This window comes from Mustela nivalis (assembly GCF_964662115.1).
Source record: "Mustela nivalis genome assembly, chromosome: 7".
Classification (NCBI taxonomy): domain Eukaryota; kingdom Metazoa; phylum Chordata; class Mammalia; order Carnivora; family Mustelidae; genus Mustela; species Mustela nivalis.
In genome coordinates this window covers 88,029,708-88,049,576 of record NC_139026.1, presented here as the reverse complement: position 1 = coordinate 88,049,576, position 19,869 = coordinate 88,029,708, and the positions used below count along the sequence as shown (strand labels likewise).

At 42.7% G+C, this 19,869-nt stretch overlaps 2 protein-coding genes across 6 annotated transcripts in view; both read left to right on the top strand.

The window, feature by feature from the left end:
• LIMA1 (LIM domain and actin binding 1) overlaps positions 1–8,449 on the top strand; it is a 93,799-nt gene extending 85,350 nt beyond the window's left edge. For all 4 annotated transcript variants that reach the window (XM_082741252.1, XM_082741250.1, XM_082741249.1 and 1 more), the window contains exons 10-11: positions 3,386–3,519; positions 6,136–8,449. In XM_082741252.1, coding sequence (XP_082597378.1) covers positions 3,386–3,519; positions 6,136–7,165 — 1,164 coding nt within the window. In that variant the 3' untranslated portion in view covers positions 7,166–8,449. The remainder of the gene's footprint in view (positions 1–3,385; positions 3,520–6,135) is intronic.
• A 3,257-nt stretch (positions 8,450–11,706) lies between these two features.
• Positions 11,707–19,869, top strand: part of CERS5 (ceramide synthase 5) — a 30,013-nt gene continuing 21,850 nt past the window's right edge. The window contains exon 1 of one of the 2 annotated variants that reach the window (XM_082741312.1): positions 11,707–12,142. In XM_082741312.1, the coding sequence (XP_082597438.1) occupies positions 11,766–12,142 (377 nt within the window). In that variant the 5' untranslated portion in view covers positions 11,707–11,765. The remainder of the gene's footprint in view (positions 12,143–19,869) is intronic. The other variant, XM_082741313.1, reaches the window with a different exon arrangement.

Here is a 19,869-nt window from a genome sequence, read left to right as displayed (position 1 = left end):
AGATACTATCTACATATTTGAATTTGAAACAAAGTGAGGACTATAGTTTGGTTCAAACTGCTAGAGGGAGATTATTTTCATTTGGGTTAGCATCTGCTCTCCTCCCCAGAGAGTTTCCTTTAGTTATGGAAAATCAGCATGCCAGGACAATTTAGAAAATGCTCTATTGGTTTGTGAATCAAGAGTTCTGAGTTTTAATTTTAATTCTGTTACTGACCGTGGGAGCTTTGATAAGGAACAGTGCTGTCGTTTCTACACGTGAAAAAGAGTGAGGGAGGAGAGATGAAAAACATCTGACCTAGGGAAAAAATATATTTTAAAGATAAAAAGTAATGTCTAAAATTCTAATACTGGCAGTGTTTTCAATGTGGCCGTGCCAAGTCCGAGCATACCATGAAGGCATGGGCAGGATATTTGCCAGGCCTGCCATAATGGTAGAGATTTTTGGGCACTGACTCTGCTTCCTGTCGTCTGAATAGACATGGGGGCAATTACAGAAAAGTGGCTGAGAGCCCGGGACAGAGGAAGTAAAGGGAAGGCACAGACGCCGCCACTCTGATTTGGCATATTACCAGATTGGGATCCTCTTGACTTTATGAAACTGGAAAGCCCTTGGGCAGCTGCGATATAAACATTAAATAATATTGGAAAAGGTCTATGTAAAATCAGATAGGAATAATGGGCCTCTGCTAGGTCTGGTTAGTTAGAAGCTTGTGGTTAATCAGGTGTTTGGGCTAGCAGTCAATTTAATTTGATGTTAAGGAGGGATGGCTTTTCACACGGGTGGGTGAAGGCCCATTGTGGGTCAGGTGTGGGAGGCAGTAAGACACTAAAGAATGGTTAATGAGACACTCCTTGTGTGGGCGAAGACTCAGAACAGCTCTCTCTCCTGAGCTGGGCCAGGCTCCAGCCTCAGATAGACAGGAGTGAGACTGCTTTTGCCCCCAATTAGCAGAATTACTTGAAAAGTCAAGAAAATGTGGTCTTATTCTTGGATCTGAGTCTGTACCTGAGTTTCAGCTCAGCGGCAGTGAAGCGCCCCAGGGCCCCCCCAATGCTGTGTATTCACTGAAGGTTCCTGTTTGTCTCTTGCAGCTTCTGCTTCCTGCTCCTCGGGTACCTAATCTCTGCTCCTGCCTTCCACTTTCCTCCTAACGTGAGCTCAGCTTTCAGCTTTCTCTCAGGTTCTCCTTTCTGTTCCCGGGGCCACACCCTCCTTCAGTGTGTCCTCTGTGTGTGTGTGTGATGGAAGGCGGGCTCCAGATCTCTCCATTCCCCGTGAGCACAGTGACACCCCTCTCCTCTTGGACCCTGGGAGATTCCTGTCTCCTGCTCAGTCTTTACTGCCCAGAAGGAATGCTGTCTTCCTAAATCAAGGACTCAAAATGCGGAACTGCCCTGGAGCTGAAAAAGAGTTTCAATCTGAGAAATAGATACATTTGGCCTCTGACTTTTGCATCATGTGACTTGTGATCTGCACCAGGTCTCTCCCATGCTGTCAACTGTACTGTTACACCCAAATTTTATTTTGCATTTTAATGTATTTCCTGCTTGCTAGACAAGGACCTAGTTCTTTTTAGAGAAAACCTAATTAAAACTATGCAGTGACATCTCCACTGAGTCCTATCTTGTTAGAAGTGTCCATGTAAGAATTCTGAGCTCCAGATAAGGCCCTGATTGCTTCCAACAGCGTTCAGTCATAATAATATTTGATCATATTTAAATACCTCCCTTGTGCTTGATAAACTCGGTTGAACTTGTCTTTGACATTTAAGTTTTTCTTTTTAGGGCTCTAACCTTAGGAATGGAAGGGGGCTGTTGAGGAGCCATTTCCATTCAGTTCTTTTCCTTTGTTCTTCAATCCCTTGGTGCTATTTGGGAGTTTACCACTAAACTTTATTATTAAACTCCCTTTTATAGAGATTTCCCTTTATGGCTTTTTTTTTTTTTTTTTGCCCATTTTCTACTTTTGTTTCCTGTCCGGATCCATTTGGGAAATGATTCCTATTTTTTGCTTTACCTCCTGGTGAATCATGTAGCAACTGAACCAGCAGTCTGAATTTTTTACAGAACTATTTTCAGTTTTTTTTTAAATGAAAATTCTATCTTGCCCATAACCTGGTTTATTTTTGGCTTGTCTTAACCATTCAAGTCCTGGACCTTGGAACTAATTTGCATTATTTACCACCATGCAGGTCTTGGCTGCAGAGCACCACCAGCCCCCTTCCCCCACCTCCCACCCAGGTGCATGTAAGAGCTTCCTAGGACCTTAACGCAAGCTGCTCCTGCATTTGGTGGAAAGGTGTTTCTGCTGGAGCAAGAGTTATTTACATATACCTAGGGTCTTCTTACCCCCAGCCTCTAGTAGCCCAGTAACCATTTCTTAAGTAAAAACTTGCCTTTTGGGAATTCTTAACTTTCATCAGTGCTATAATACGACCTATTTTATTTTCTTTAGGATTGGGATTACCAGCTGAAAGAGCTGCGCTCACCCTGCTCTTATTCCACCCTTCACGGACTTGTGAATTCCCAGTCTATTACGACCTTTCACTCCCCATTACAATAGTTTTCTCCATTGTTTTTTGGGGGGTTTTGTTTGCTTGTTTTTTAAGTAGGCTCCATGCCCAACATGAGGCTCTAACTCACAACCCGGAGATCAAGAGTTCTCATGCTCTCCCACCTGTGCCAGCCAGATGCCCCTCTCCATTGGTTTCTGAGAAAATTATAGAACCTATAGCTTTTTTTTTTTTTAAAGAACCTATAGCTTTGTTGAGCTATGCTTTCTTCCGGAGTCCTAATGAAATAGTTTGTCTCTTTAAAATTAATTACATTTATATGTCAGTTTTGACTTACTTAAAAATATTGTGCCTAATGGATAAAATATTATGCTAAGTCAAGATTATAAGTGGAGAACACTAAAAGATGCTTTATCAAATTGTCTTTTCCCAATTCCCAAAGTCCTGTGCTTTTCCTCTCCTTTAAATTTATCCCCTTCCGAATTTGTTCTTGTAAAAGTCTGTCCTGCTTTTACCAGGCACTTGAATCAAACAAACTTCTGTGTGTGATGACATTTTCTCCTAATTTCTTGTCCGTGGAACCATTTTGTGTGTACTTCTGTGTGTATGTGGTGGCCTGTCCAAGCCTTCCTCTGCAGTCCTGCCTCAGTGGCTGCTACATGTGGGGTAGCCAGCCAGTCAGGGAAAGGGATGCAGGAGAGCTTCCTGGCCTTAAAGAGTCAGCTGATAGAATCGTAACAGGCTTAGTGTTCCTATGAGAATGGACAGGTAAGGGAGCCCTTAGCTAACAAAGTAAAACCAGGGCGCATCTCAGCAGAGGAAGAACTAACTCATCCCTGCCTGTGCTAATGTTACCCTTTTCCTTCTAGAAGTTTCAGACACCTGCAAGAGAGACTTGTGTGGAATGTCAGAAGACAGTCTATCCGATGGAGCGTCTCTTGGCCAACCAGCAGGTGTTTCATGTCAGCTGCTTCCGTTGTTCCTACTGCAACAACAAACTTAGGTAAGCCAACTAGTGTGTGCTATCTCTCTGTGTCGCTGGACCACAGGAAGGAGTCATTGGCTTTTAGAGCTCTGGTACTAGAAGCTCTTGTACAAGAGTATGCTGTTAAAGGTCCTTGAAGAAAGTAAAAAGTACCATTTAGTAACAAGTATTTCATATCAAGTGAGAGTGATGTTTGGAACTTCTTGGTACATTGATATTTAAATTTACATGTTTGATTTATGTGGAGCTTAAATACTATGGGTGGCAGGTAAAACCCCCTGTGACTTAATTTAGTAGAATATCCTCCTTTGGTCTTACAGAATCATAAAGTTAGGAAATCTTAAGAGTATACTTCTAGGGGTGCCTGGGTGGCTCAGTTGGTTGAGCGTCTGCCTTTGGCTCAGGTCATGATCCTGGAATCCCAGGATTGTGCTCCATATCAGGCTCCCAGCTCAACAGAGAGCCTGCTTCTTCTTCTTGCCTGCTCAAGAGTGAGCCTGTCACTCACCCCACTCTTGCTCTCTCTCTTTCTCAAATAAATAAAATCTTTTTAAAATTTTAAATAAAATTTTTAAAATAGAATCTTTTTTTAAAAAAAGTATGCTTGTCTAAGTCCTTACATGTCCCAAACTGTATAAATGGTAATAACAATAATAATAGACCTTAAAGAGCATGTATTTTTCTATATATTGCTTCCTTTGATTTCTGAGAAAATAATTATAATTTCTTCCATGTAACTCAAGGTATGGATAGAAATGTTACAAATTGGGGCGCCTGGTGGCTCAGTGAGTTAGGTGTCAAATCTTGATTTCGGCTCAGGTCACGATCTCGGAGTTGTGAGATCGAGCTCCGTGTCGGGCTAGTTGCTCAGCGTGGAGTCTGCTTGTCCCTCTGCCCTCTGCTCCTCTGCCCCCTCACCCCTGCCCGAGCTCACTTTCTCAAATAAATAAATAAAATCTTTCAAAAAAAAAAGAGAGATGTGACAGATTGGGGACATACTCCATATTAACTCATTTAAATCAGAGAGTCTTAGAGAAATAAGTAACTATAGTGGATGCCATTTCCCCCAGCTTTCTTTTCAGAGCAAGCATTCCTTCTAAGATACTACCTAGTTCTAGGTACTAGAACTAGTTGTAAGATACTACCTAGTTTCAGAGCAAGCATTCCTTCTGAGATGCTACCTAGTTCCAGTGTAAGATAGCTCTAGCTCCACAACTTTCCCTCCTATTGAGCCAAAATGTGCCTCTGTAACTTCTTCTCGTTGTTTCTTTTTCTGCCCCTGGTATTATTTTTTTTCTCTCCAAAGCATATTTTTGTTTTTTTTCTTTTTTTTTTAAATATTTTATTTATTTATTTATTTATTTATTTATTAAAGATTTTATTTATTTATTTGACAGAGAGATCACAAGTAGGCAGAGAGGCAGGCAGAGAGAAAGGGAAGCAGGCCCCCTGCCGAGCAGAGAGCCCAATGTGGGGCTCGATCCCAGGACCCTGAGATCATGACCTGAGTTGAAGGCAGAGGCTTAACCCACTGAGCCACCCAGGCGCCCCAATTTATTTATTTATTTGACAGAGAGAGAGAGAGAGAGATCACAGGTAGACAGAGAAAGAGGGGGAAGCAGGCTCCCCGCTGAGCAGAGAGCCCGATATGGGGCTCGACCCCAGAATCCTGAGATCATGACCTGAGCCGAAGGCAGAGGCTTAACCCACTGAGCCACCCAGGTGCCCCCAAAGCATATTTTTCTATGTTTCTGAATTTTTAATCTCTTCTGTGGAAATGCTATTATTTTTATATCTCCTTTAAAATGTGTTGCCCTGCGAGAGACACCAAATCTTCTAAAGGCCTGTCCAGCGCTGATATTAGAGTAGATTTCCTTCCTGGCTGCTGCTCACTGGGCTGCTGTTCACCATATCCAGGCACTAGCATCTAGTGAGAACAGACCATTTGCAGGGCATTATACCTACTCCTGTAGAGATGTCCTTTTAAATTATAACACAAAAGGGGAACGAGGAAAATGATCCAACTTTGTACAAAGGGATATCATTGTAAGTAGTTACAGATTATAAATAGGAAATCTGTGGGTGGTCAGAGACAGGTGGGCTTATCTAGGGAAGACTTCTTGGAATAAATAATGTTTTTTGACAGTTTTCACAGAGGGGAGTGAAGCCATTTGAAAATAGGAAGATATACCACATGAAAGAATGTCTTGTGAAAGTTCAGGCCTAGAAATGAGCATGTTTTTATAAGAATAGTAAAACACATGGGCTTGAAAGGGAGTGGGTAAAGAATTCTAGGTGGTCAATGTCCTTTTTTTTTAAAGATTTTATTTATTTATTTGACAGACAGAGATCACAAGTAGGCAGAGAGGCAGGCCAAGAGGAGGAAGCAGGCACCCCACCAAGCAGAGAGTCCGATGTGGGACCCGATCCCAGGACCCCGGGATCACGACCTGAGCCGAAGGCAGGGGCCCAACGCACCAAGCCACCCAGGCGCCCTGATCAATGTCCTTTTAAAGATATTTTCTAAGATATTAGCATCTTCTGAAAATACTGCAGTTGCCAGATTTCAGCTTGCTAGTATAAATAAGAGTATACAGGTCTATTAACTTTATGCTCTTTTTCTTTTAACAACAGTCTAGGAACTTATGCATCTTTACACGGGAGAATCTACTGCAAGCCTCACTTCAATCAGCTCTTTAAAGCTAAAGGCAACTACGATGAAGGCTTTGGGCACAGACCACACAAGGATCTGTGGGCAAGCAAAAATGAAAATGAAGGGGTTTTGGAGAGACCTGCCCAGCTTCCAAATGCAGGCGAGACCCCTCAGAGCCCAGGGGTAGAAGATGCCCCCATTGCTAAGGTGGGTGTGCTGACAGCAACCATGGAAGCCAAGGCCTCCTCTCAGCCAGAGAAAGAAGACAAGCCAGCAGAAACCAAGAAGCTAAAGATTGCCTGGCCGCCTCCCACTGAACTTGGTAGTTCAGGAAGTATCTTGGAGGAAGGGATCAAAGTATCCAAGCCCAAATGGCCTCCTGAGGATGAAATCAGCAAGCCTGACGCTCCTGAGGACGTCGATCTGGATCTGAAGAAGCTAAGACGATCTTCTTCACTGAAAGAAAGAAGCCGCCCATTCACCGTAGCAGCTTCGTTTCGAACCACTTCAGTCAAGAGCCCAAAAATCTTGTCCCCACCTATAAGGAAAGGCTGGAGCATGTCAGAGCAGAGTGAGGAGCTGATAGGAGGAGCGACAGCAGAAAGGAAACAAGTGGAAAATGCCCATACCTCTGAGAAGAATGGTAGTGTGGGAAAAACAACCTGGCAAAACCAGGAATCTAGAGGAGGGGAGATGGGGGGAAGAAGTAAGGAAGATCATAGTTTTGAGATGGGGAGTGAGAATCTTACAGAAAATGGTGCAAACTTAGATGAAGATGAAGGAGGCCTCAAGCAGCAGTCTCCGCTAGAACCCAAGTCTACAAATTGGTCCAGCTTTGCAGATGATACCTCCCCGAAGGAATTCACTACCCCAAGTCAGAAATCCCAGGATGTGGGATTCTGGGAGGAAGAAGTAGTTCAAGAGCTGTCTGTGGAGGAACAGATAAAGAGAAATCGGTACTATGATGAGGATGAGGATGAGGATGAGGATGAGGATGAGGATGAGGAATGACAGACCACAAGTGGTGCTGGGCCTTAAATTTGTGTTCGTGTTAGTGAGCCTCTGCCCTTTCTCACAGTGATGCACGTACACAGATATCTTAGCATGAACTTTAATTTATATTCAAGTAATTTTGGAAGAGTTCTTAAAAAAAAATATCCCATACTGCAGCTTAAGTGAACCAATTCTAAGTTCTAGAGATAATATTACTTAAGTCCTCTATTTTAGCAATGAGAATATACATAAGTGCTTTAAGGTCTTATGGTAAGGGGGGCGGAATATGCCAACTGATAAGTCCAGACTCCACTGTATTCCCAAAAGGCATTACAAAAATAGATGATTATAAGCACATTGTTACACTAAAAATTCAACTATGGAATTAGGGAACGTACAGAAGGGGTTTAGAGACCTAAACATTATGACTGAATGCACTTTAGTATAAAGGGCACAGTTTGTATATTTTTAAATGAGTACCAATTTAATTATTTAGTATTTGTCTGTTAAGAGATCCAATATTTAATCTTTAAAACATTTTTTAGGTTAATTTTCTTACTTTGATAGATACGGGGGATTTATTGCTATGCATCCTTTTCTCTAAATAATATCCTGAACTGGATTCTTGAGATATAACACCACCATTCTTTGGGGGCACTTGAGCACATATGGTGCTTGGGGAGATCCACTGTCTCTCCTATAAGCTCTGGTATTTGCCAGGGAAGTTTGACTAGACCCCAAATGATTGCTTTCTTCTTTGGTAGTCTCTATGCAGCTCCTAATATACTGAAAGCTGCAATATTTTTATAAGATCTTTTGTATTGTTGTTTGCCATGTTGCATGTTAAAGCAAAAGTGAGGAGTTTAAAGGAAATAACAGAAAAAACTGCCTTAAACCGCTTGAGCCCAGACTTCCAGACCTGATATTCCACTTCTTATATCCCCTTTCTGGGACACTAGTTCTTATTTTAATATTTACCAGCTCTGAAATGTATTGATTTTTATGGCAAACAGTATTTCCAGGGTGCAATTAAACCAACTATAGGCCTTTTTCGGGAAGATGGTTTTCTAGTAGTTAAGTTTCAGACCATTATAAACTTGAGTACATCTGTTGTACATAATTGATATTCGAAATCTATGTGGGGGAGAGAGGTATTTTAAGCTACAGACTTTTCTTTGTACTCCCTTTTTAGAGATTTAGCTCTATCTAATATTTTTTAGAGATGTAAAATATTCTGCTTTCTTACAGTCTTGCTTAGTCTGAAACATTTTTATTCAATAAAGCTTTTAATTTACATTTGAACTTTTCAGTGTTCTTTTCCAATTTTTATTTTACGTTGTGACAGTCTCCCAGGACCTCCTTTTACTTGAGTGGTTTGGAAAGAAAAAGCAAATGGGTCTGGTGCATTTTAAGTGAAGATAAGTGTTATGAGTATATCTCACCGCTAGGTGGTGGTGTTGGGTCGATCATGGGTGCTCATCTGCTCTAAAGGACAAATTTTTCTTAAAAATTGAGGGCAACTTGTCAAGAAAATTCGTGTGTACATTCAAAATGAGCTGTTTGTTTTAGGCATTCAAAATCGGTTAGTGGTTTTTTATTATTCATTGTACTCAACATTTAACAATTCACCTTGCAATTATACCTAACATGCTAAAGGGAATTTCCAAAGGCCTCTCCTTGAAGATATCTGTGTTTTCCACTCTGGGCAGAGGAATAGTTAGTTGTTTGATTTCCTTTCCACTAGAGGCAACTGCCCCAATAGTTAAAGCACTTTTTTTTTTTTTAGTATCATTTATTTATTCATTTGAAAGAGAGAGAGCACAAACAGGGGGAGCAGACTCCCCACTGAGCAGGGAGCTCAATGTGGGGCTCGATTCCATGACCCGGGGATCATGACCTGAGCTGAAGGCAGACACTTAACTGACTGGGCCACCCAACACTTTTTTTTTTTTTTTAATGGAAGTATGGGAGTGTGAATTATCTTGGGCATGCTTTTTGAGTCATCTGTGACATTTTTCCATGGTCACTTACTGCATGGTCCAGGGTCTTGCCTGGTCTTCCAAATGGATGGCAAGGTTCTATTTTCTGCTCTTGACCCCATCACAGGCTGAAGTCATTTAGGAAGCCCTGTTTACTCAACATTAAACCAGGATGACATCCATAAAATATCAAACCCTGGCTTGATTTTAGCTACGTTTACTGTGTGACTCACTGATACTCCAGCCCATCCACATAGTACTCAACGAATCTACTGATTTTATACAAAAAAGTCAATGTGTCTATGGCCAGCACCTATGGGTATTAGCTGAATATGTCACCGTAAATCAGATATGCAGGGACTGAGATTAATTTTAGAAGAACCATTTTCTTTGTCTTTCAAGGGCTAAGATAGACATAGGTACAGAGAGTAGAAACAAGGATTAGCTCCATAACAATATAATAAAAGGCTGTTCTTTTTTTTTTAATATGTTTTTTAAGATTTTATTTATTTACTTGACAGACAGATCAGAAGTAGGCAGAGAGAGAGGAGAAAGCAGGCTCTCCACCCAGCAGAGAGCCCGATGCGGGGCTCAATCCTAGGACCCTGAGATCATGACCTGAGCCGAAGGCAGAGGCTTTAACCCACTGAGCCACCCAGGCACCCCGATGATGTGCTTTTCTCTTGGTGAAGCAAGAAAAGGGGCCAGCTTGGGACCTGAGATAGTTAAGGAGACTCTTCATGACTACTATAGGGCCAACTTAATTCCTTCCACTAGCTTGCTCGTTGGATCACTGCTGAACGTGAAAGCTGTACAAAGTTTGCTCTCATTACATATTTCGTCAACTATATATTTTCTAACAGCCAAGAGGTTGATAAATGGTACAAATGTGGTTTGGGGGGGATAGACCTTGAGACCAAGATTACTGTGTGCTAGTTCCTGCATGCCAAGTTAGTATGTTCTTTGTTCCTTGGGACTCTGACTTGAAATCCCATGGGATGAAGGAGAGTTTACTATTTTATTTTAAGATTTATTTATTTGACAAGAGTGTGCACAAGCAGGGGAAACAGCAGGCAGAGGGAGAGGGAGAAGCAGGCCTCCTGCAGAACAGGGAGCCTGATGTGGGGCTCCATCCCAGGACCCTGGGATCACAACCTGAGTCAATGGCAGATGCTTAACCCACTGAGCCACCCAGGTGCCCCAAGTTTACCTTTTTAAAATGTACCTTGAATAGAGGGTAATTACCAGTAAACTATTGCTGCGTTGAAACAAAAATGGCTCTAGGCAGTGGTTCTCAGACCAGCTGCAGTGGCATTGCCTATGAGTTTATTAGAAATGAGAAATATAAATCATAGGCCCCACCCTGACTCACCTCCTGAATCAGAATTTCTATGGATGGGGTCCAGAAAACTTTTAGCAAACTCTCCATGTGAGAGATGGGACAAGCTAAGATCCAAGCTGTGGTACCTCAAGTTTGAGAACCACTGAGCTAAAGCAAACCTAGTCAACTTTAGGATGGTTCCCTTACCCTCCCACCACTTTCTTCCTCTCCCCTGAAACTCTTAGCTTCTGGTGTAAGCATGCCTTACTAGTTACAAAGTTACTTTATCTGTCCTTGAACAAGAGGTAGAGATTCAGTTCTTTTAATCTTCTTTTCAGATCATTCTAGTTAGCCTGTGGTAATTAACCTAACAGCTGAGTTTAGGGTTTAAACAGACTGCACTCAGGGTTCAGGAATCTCCAGCAGTTGAGGGACAATTTTGAATTTTAGCTTTTTGAAGTTTTCTTGTTTATGGCTCCCCTTCTTGTTTATGTGGATCCACAAAAGAGTTAAATATTTAATGCGCAAACCTAATATTAAGAAGGGTTGTAAGACAAGGGCTCAGGGTTCCAGAGTCTAAAAACTCTCTAGATGGGAAGCCCAGGTCTACACGATTCTATATAACCTTGGGAAAGCTGCTTAACCCCTCTGGACCTCAATTTACCCATCGGTAAAATAGTAAATACTTCATGGGATGATAGCGTTAAATAACTGGTGTAAAATGTTCAGTACCTGGCACAGTCACTCTCCTTAAATATTGGCCATCATTTATTTATTTTTTTCCTTTGTATTATTCTTTGGATAATATCCTTTGGATATCTTCAATTTCCTTTTACCCATGAGAAAAATAAAAGGATTTTCAAAAGTCCATTTTAAGAGATAAAACAGGGAAAGGGAATTGAGATCATGGAAAGACACGAAGGAAGGTAAAAAGTTGGGAGCACAAAACGCTACAGGTGGGTAGAGTTTAGGCGGACCTGAGAAGAGATAGGCCCCAGTGATTGGGGCTGGGGGCAGAGATGTAGGTACGGGCTGCCTCGAAGCGGGAACAGCCTTTGGAACGCCTGGGCGGAGACGAAGGAGCGTCCCCTTCAGGGAGCTAGGCCTGAAATAGGGGTGTGGCCATGGCTGGAGGACAGTGAAGAAGGGGAAGAGTGGCCGAAATCCTTGGCAAAAATGGGCGGGGGCAGAGCTCAAGGCCCGCGGGACGGGATGGAGGCGGGGCGGGGCCGGAGGCGTGGCCAGGCCGGAGGCGGGGTCCTAGGGAGAGGCGGCCCCGGGGGCCGCAGTCAGGGAGGTGGGTGGGTGTGGAGCCGAGATGGGCGGTGAAGAGGCCCTGCCCCACGGAGGAGGCGGGCTGAGACTTGCCGGGGACGAGAAGGGGCCGGAACGGGGTGGCTGCCAGTCGGGCCCCGCCCCGGGGCCGCCTCCTCGCGGGTTCCGTTGGCTGAAGCTGCAGCTGAGGCTGTGGCGGCGGCGGCCGCGGGGCGGGCGTAAGATGGCGACAGCGGCGGCTGGAGCCCTGGGCCTGCTGTGGGGCTGGCTGTGGAGCGAACGCTTCTGGCTGCCTCAGAACGTGAGCTGGGCCGACCTTGAGGGGCCGGGCGAAGGCTACGGCTACCCGCGCGCGCGGCACGTCTTCTCCGCATTCCCAGTGGCGGCGGGCATATTCTCCGTGCGGCTGCTCTTCGAGCGGTGAGAGTCCGCGAGCGAGCGGCGCGGAGGGCCGGGGCCGGGGCGGGGGCCGCGGCGCGGGCCGGTGGGGCCGGCTCGGCGGAGAGGCCGAGCACCGGAAGCATCAGTGCGGGGAAAGCCCGGAAGCAGGGGCTGGGAAAGCCTGGGCCGCCGAGCGGGATGCTCGGAGGGTGGCCGAGGTGGTCGCAGAGCCTAGGTAAAGACCGAGTTTGGGGCGTGGACAGTCAAAGAGCCGGAGTCGGTGGAGGGACGCTGGGGCCTCTCCATCTCCGATCCCGGAGGTCGCCTGGGGGGTCTTCTAAGGCCTGCTCCCAGCATCCAAGAATTCTACTGACGGGAAGCAGGTTGTGCGGCCGAAAGCCCGAACAGCCGAAGCGAGAAACAGGAAAGGGCCACGGGAACCAGCACTAGTTGGGGTGTGGAAGCTCAAGGGTTAACGCAGAGCCAGCCCTTCCAAGAGCAAGGTTGGACTCTTGAGAGTTGAGGGGAACAGAGTTAGGCCCCAAGCCTTGGTCTGTCCGTTCATGGACATGTGTGTGAGACAGAGAGAAAAAAACTATATGTATATATTCTCACTCCCCCCTCCCCCCAAAATGCTGCCCGAAACCGCAAGAGAGTAGAAATCTGGTAGGGATAAGGCGTGGTGGAGCCTGAGGCTTCCAACGTATTGAAAGGTGTCAGGTTAGTTGCAGAACAAGCCTTGGAGGCCTGAGATGGAAGGAGGAGTGGTCATTTTGAAAGGATGAGAGCCGGAGGGCTTAAAAGAGGACACCTGTATTGAGGCAGCTTCTGAGTTTAGCACAATCACAGCATCTTTTCCTGACCTTGTGTTCTTGGTAAAAGTGATTTCACTTTTCTTTGACTGAGTGATTAGTATCTGCTAAGATACAATGTTCACAGAGGACTTGATTAGGTTTTATAATGTGGACTTACAGCTGTGGGTGATTTTGATCAAACCTATTCAGACTCCAGGAAAGGAGACTTCTTTCCGCATAGGTCTCAGGTAATGAAGATGGCATTTTTGACATCTCTTGTTCATTTGGCCCTTAAGCAGAGCAGAAATGCTCTTTCTAGGATGGAAGTATATTGCAAATGCTCTTTACTCTCTGAAAAATTAATGTTATGTGTTTTGGATTACTTTTCAAAACTGCCTACTATCTAATCTTTGATATTTTTTATATGTAGCTAGCTTGCCATTCATCCATTTATTCATAGTGTTTGTGTATTGTTATCAAAGCACTCTGTCAGACATTCACGTACAAAAATGAAGATGCTTTTAACTGAAGCAAATGAAACTGAAAGATCTAAATGCTTTTACTGGGACCTTGGGGACTTATTGTTGCCATTTTAAAAGTATAGTCATTGTATTAAATATTCCTGGTGTAGGGGCAAAAACCACTTATCCCTTTTAGGAATAACCTAGTTCCAAATACTCTCCACCTTGCAAATGTGTATGAGGGCTGAAAAAAGAGAAAGAATGTAATGACTAAAAAGGAAAATACACAATTCAGGACAGAAAAAATTTAATTGTCCTAGGAAGAGATCCTCTGCTTTTATATATGCCAACATGGAAATTTCGTCATGTCAGTGGTAAGAGGAAATAGCTTGTTGCTTATAAATACCCATTTCATATAAACTTGCGTGTATCTTCAGATTTCCAAAGAGTTCCCTCAGACGCCTGTGAAGACTTATATATCCCCTGGCAGAGCCTCTGGAAAGGATCCTTTACCTGTGGGAATTCTATCTGAATGTTTCTATGGTGCTCCAGTGTCCAGGGAGTAAGGGTGGATGGGGATACTGAGCTGAAAGCATTCTAGTATGATATTCTTTGGCTAGTAAGATCAGGCATCTTGTTCATCCCATGATTGACTTTAGGAAAGTTTAACCCTAGAAGCAGTCTTGCTATTTTGTTTCTTTTTATAAAACCTACTAAGCAGTAGAATTGACTGCAGGATTATCAGTTCCTCTCTTGCTACACTGGCCTTCCATAAAAGTAGTAGAATCCACTCTTGGAGTATAGTAACAGATGTATTAGAAATATTGGTACAGTTAATTGTCTTTCCTAGGTTTTCTCATTTCTCAAGTCGGTTTCTAGAAGTGATTCATGTAGTAGTCATAGACTGTAAGAGCTAAAACTCCAGCCTTTTTTTTTTTTTTTTTATAGATAGTAAGCTAAGCCTTAGAAATATCCCACAGCTTTTCAGAGGTTTCATACTCACTGGGGAACTAAGATCCAGATCATTTTCCTAAGCCTCAAGGTTTAATCCCCCTTTTCCAATATTCTAAGATTTGGAGAACAAACCCATGCTCATCTTATTCTTGGTTATTTAATATAATGTATTTGACTTGAAGACTTTTTTTTTTTTTTCAAATTGTTCTGCATATTTTAATGAGTCTTACACTATGCCCTTGGATAAAATATTACTATTTGTGCTGTTTTAAGAATTTCCCAAAGAGGGACACCTGGGTGGCTCAGTTAGTTAAGTGGCTTTGGCTCAGATCATGATCCCAGGGTCCTAGATCTAGTCCCATGTCAGGCTCCTTGTTTGGTGAGGAGCCTGCTTCTCCCTCTGCCTGTTCTCTTTCTCTCTCTGTCCCTCTGACAAAGAAATAAAAATCTTTAAAAAAAAAAAAAAAAAAAAAAAGAATCTCCCCAAGAATTGGGGCGCTTGGTTGGCTCATTAAGGAGAACATGTGACTCTTAATCTCGGGGTGGTGAGTTCAAGCCCCAAGTTGGGTGTTGAAAGTATTAAAAGATAAATAAACTTTAAAAAAAAATCTCCCAAAGAATAAACATAGCATTTACAGTTTGGTCTTACTTTCTCATCCTTTTCATCAACTACACTGAGCATTTTTTTTTTTTTTTAAGTTCTCACATTCCCTGGAGAACTATATCTGAAAGGGATGACTTGAAAAGGCGCCTGACCATAATAAGTGAAGTGTTTGTATCTAGCTATTTTGCTGAAGAACTGCAGGTAGGATATTATTACCTACCAAAAAATGGAGGTTTTCCTTTGTGGGCCTCTAGTGAGTGGTTGTATTCTGGTGGGCTGCACCTTGCAAAATGCCTCAAGAATAGCATGTGGTCAGTAAATATTTATTGAATGTTTGAAAAGGGTCTATCATCATCTACACAGATGCCCAGAGGAGTGACCAGAATCTAGATCTTCAACCTGAAATAGATGTTTGGCTTAGCTGAGAGAGGCAAAACTAAAATTCCTTTGTTTCTGGTTAAATTTCATCATACTATACATATATGTTGTGCACCTTTCTACACATTTTTCTTTCTCCCCTCCCCATACACATATTCATGCTACCCTGTACTCTATCAAAACCGGGATAAGAAACTCTTCCATGTGTTTTTTAAAACTTCCTACTAAGTTCATGATAAAATTGTTTGAAACTTAATACCTAGTCACTTGAGCACTTGTTTCTTGGGATTAAGCAGGAACTTGAGACTTAATATTGACACCCATCAGAGCTATATAGTCTCATTTATTTTGAATATGGTATTGCAATAGGAGCTTTGTGTTGCCAGAAGAAAATTATTTTGTGAATTATGCAGGAGATAGATGAAAGCTATCCATGCTGCTCATTCATTATTCCAGTCCCCTCTTCTCTCTTGTTACTTTCAAAGCAACCTCACTGGGGTGTGTAAAGAGCCTTCTCAATACCATTCTCTGTCACAGGAGACTGAACAGACTCACTTGCTGGCCTGTCATGTAACTGGCAACAAGAGTAGTGACTCACTTTTTTTTTTTTGGTGCACGTTTCTCAACCACTCATTTCATCTTCCTCTTGTAAGCCTTGCTACCTCCGCTACATACTGCCTTTCTTGTTTTCCCCCACTTCCGCTAAGTGGAGGTAGAACTTTTTTCTTCTCCCTGATAGGCCTGCTGCCCTCCTCCCAGATCCATGTCGGGTCACAGCATTGTGACCCAGTATTAGTGGGTCCTTCAGACAGGGTAGAGAGGCTTTGGGAAAAATGCACAAAGCTGCTGACTAGGCTGTAAGGGAGACTGCCCCTTTCATTGCATCCCTAAAAGTATTCTTTTGGGCGTTATTGGGTTGTAAATCACAGAATCCAATCAGGTTTGCAGATCCAGCAGAGCAAGATTGGAAAGGTCAGTCACATGGTCCTGCCCTTATCTAAGAATTCACTTCTTTTTTTTTTTTTTTAACATTTTTTTTTTTAAGATTTTATTTATTTATTTGACAGAGAGAGATCACAAGTAGGTAGAGAGGCAGGCAGAGAGAGAGAGGAGGAAGCAGGCTCCCCGCTGAGCAGAGAGCCTGATGCAGCACTCGATCCCAGGACCCTGAGATCATGACCCGAGCCGAAGGCAGCGGTTTAACCCACTGAGCCACCCAGGCGCCCCAAGTATTCACTTTTTAATAAGCTCCTGACGGTCAGAAGCCTTATGTGTCCATCCTCTCTCTGGGGAAGCTACTTTCCCCAACACTTTGTGTGCAGTGGGTGTTAAGACTCTGCAGAAATCTCTGAATACTGGAATGCTAGAGGTCAGGTTCCTGATTTATCCTTAGAGACAATATATTCATCACAGAAAAGAAACATCAGATTTGCTTTAACCACTTCCTGATTCAGAAAACTAACCCTAGATGGGTTAAGAAGAAATTAATGAAGAACAGGCAAGCAAATGAAATCTGCACCCTTCTTACAGAGTGGAAAGGGAGATATACCTCTTTTTGGCTTCCTCTCCAGAGGTATTTTTAGGCAGATGAAAGCTGCTCTTCACTGAGTTTTGGACACTTTGTGCTTGAACTCACACCTTAATCTTCGGGGAAGTTAATTGAAATGTTACTGCAGGGCACCTGGGTGGCTCAGTTGGTTAAGTGACTACCTTCAGCTCGGATCATGATCCTTGAGTTCGGGGATTGAGTCCCACTTTGGACTCCCTGCTAGGCAGGGAGTCTGCTTCTCTTGCTGACCTCTCGCCTCTCTTTTTTCTCTCTCTCTCAATAAATAAATAAAATCTTTAAAAAAAAAAAAAGAAATGTTACTACAAAAGGAGTTAACCATAATAACTTGTAACAACAACAACAACAAATTTTGAAATCAGTTTTCCTAGAAACAAAAACAATTTTCCTAGATGTGAGGAATTCTCTCTGAATTATCTGAAACTGTGCTGTTTAGTACAGTAGCCACTAGCTTTTGTGGATTTCGAATGTGACTAGTCCAAATGTGATGTGTTAGTTAGATGTGTTCTAAGTGTAAAATACACATCAGATTTTGAAGACTGTGCAGGAAAAAAAAAAGAATGTAATATATCTCAAATTTTAACATTGATTATATATTGATGTGATAGCATTTTGGATATATCAGGTTAAACGAAGCATAATATCAATTAATTTTATGTGTTTCCTTTTTCCCTTTCTGAATGTGGCTGTTAGAAAATTTAAAATTATATATGTGGTGTGTATTATATTCCTCCTGACCAGTGTTGATAAGTAATTCAAACAAATATTTATAACTGAAAAGAATTTTAATGTAAATTCACATTTGATTCATTTTTTTTTAGGACGAGAAGGTGATCCATCCTAAGTATATCAGATCCCCGTTCTAAAGAACAGGTTTTTCTAAAAATTGTGGTAAAAATGGTTTCTTTGTTTTTTTTTAATTTAAAGATTTTTATTTATTTATTTGACAGACGGAGATCACAAGTAGGCAGAGAGGCAGGCAGAGAGAGAGGGGGAAGCAGGCTCCCTGTTGAGCACAAAACCTGATGTGGGGCTTGATCCCAGGACCCTGGGTTCATGACCTGAGCTGAAGGCAGAGCCTTTAACCCACTGAGCCACCCAGGCGCCCCTACTGTGATTATTCTTAATGTCTTATCGGAGCTCTGCAGCACCACATGTACATTTAACTACTTGACAAACTTGTTTGTTTACAGATCAACTACTCAATGAGAGGCCATATGCAGGAAAGCAAAACTACAGAGCAGTTCTTGGCTAGACTGCTGATCCATCACTAATTACTCAAAATAGCCTGTTACATCATTTATATCATTCAGAAAATGATTTACATTTTAAAACCCCCATTTTTGGGCACCTGGGTGGCTCAGTTGGTTAAGTAACTGCTTACACTATAAGGGACATAAGTCTTGAGATAGTAAGAATTACATACAGTATGCATGTTAAAATGTTTCAGGTAGACACAATTTAAGACTAACTTGTAGTATCACTGTATAGTAGCCAGTGAATATTTTACTTGCTGTAGAGCAGCAGTTCTCAAAGTGTGGCTAAAGAACAGCAAAAGAATTTCTCCCTTTCCAACTATATACACACATTTCTTTCATTACAGATATTTATCTTTTTAATTTTTTATTAAATTTTTAAGGGAGGGGGCGGGGCAGGGGAAGAGGAAGAAAGAGAATCTTAAGCCAGCTGTATGCCCAATACTTAACCCAGCCCAGAGCCGGGCAAGGTAGGGCGGGGTGTGGGGGTGCGTGGCCTCAATCTCACAACCCTGAGATCATGACCTGGGCCAAAATCAAGAGGCAGATGCTTAACGGACTGCGCCACCCAGGTACCCCATCTTTACACATAATTTATCTATTTTAAATGGTTAAGTGAGGGGCGCCTGGGTGGCTCAGTGGGTTAAAGCCTCTGCCTTCGGCTCAGGACATGATCCCAGAGTCCTGGAATGAAGCCCCACATCAGGTTCTCTGCTCAGCGGGGAGCCTGCTTCCCCCTCTCTCTCTGCCTGCCTCTCTGCCTACCTGTGATCTCTCTCTCTCTCTCTGTCAAATAAATAAATAAAATCTTTAAAAAATAATAATAAATGGGCAAGTGCCTATACAACTTAACGTATTTGCTTAAAGTAGAAACATACAATGTGATCCTTCTCATCACAGTACCTGGTAGGTTACATCAGATTACACAGGTATTAGTCATCATAATACTCTAAGGCCCTGTTATAGGCGTAAGTGAAGATAACTTTGATGAAAGTGGGAGAAGGAGGGAAGAATAGTCTGCTATTAATCCCAGTGCATGCCTTGCCATGGTTTAGGGTAATATATATCATAGAGGTCTTTTCTTTTTCATCTGCTCCTGCTTTAAGAACAGATTTGCCAGGGATGCCTGGGTGGCTCAATCGGTTAACCTTCTGCCTTCAGCTCAGGTCATGATCCCAGATTCCTAGGATAGAGTCCTGTATCAGGCTCCCTGCTCTGTGGGGAGCCTGTTTCTCCCTCTGCCTGCTGCTCCCCCTGCTTGTGCACACTCTCTGATAAATAAATAAAATCTTAAAAAAAAAAAAAAAGAACAAACTTGTCAATTAAAAAAAATAGTCATCAAAAGAAACTGCAAAAAATATACATGTAAGTACAACAAATGTGTATAGCACATGTTGTTGGTAGACAGCAAATTCTGTCCTCAAGAATTTACTCAGAAGGGTGCCTGGCTGCCTCAGTTGGTTGAGCATGCAACTATTAATCTTGGGCCTGTGAGTTCAAGCCCCATGTTGGGTGTAGACATTACTTAAAAATAAAATCTTTAAAAATATAACAAATAGGGGCATCTGGGTGTGCCGGTTGTTAGGGGTCTACCTTCAGCTTAGGTCATGGTCCCAGGGTCCTGAGATTGAGCCCCATGTTGGGCTCCCTGCTTGGCAGGAGGCCTGCTTCTCTCTCACACTCCCCTTGTTTGTATTTTCTCTCTTGCTGTGTCTTTCTCGGTCAAATAAATAAAATCTTCGTGTGTGTGTG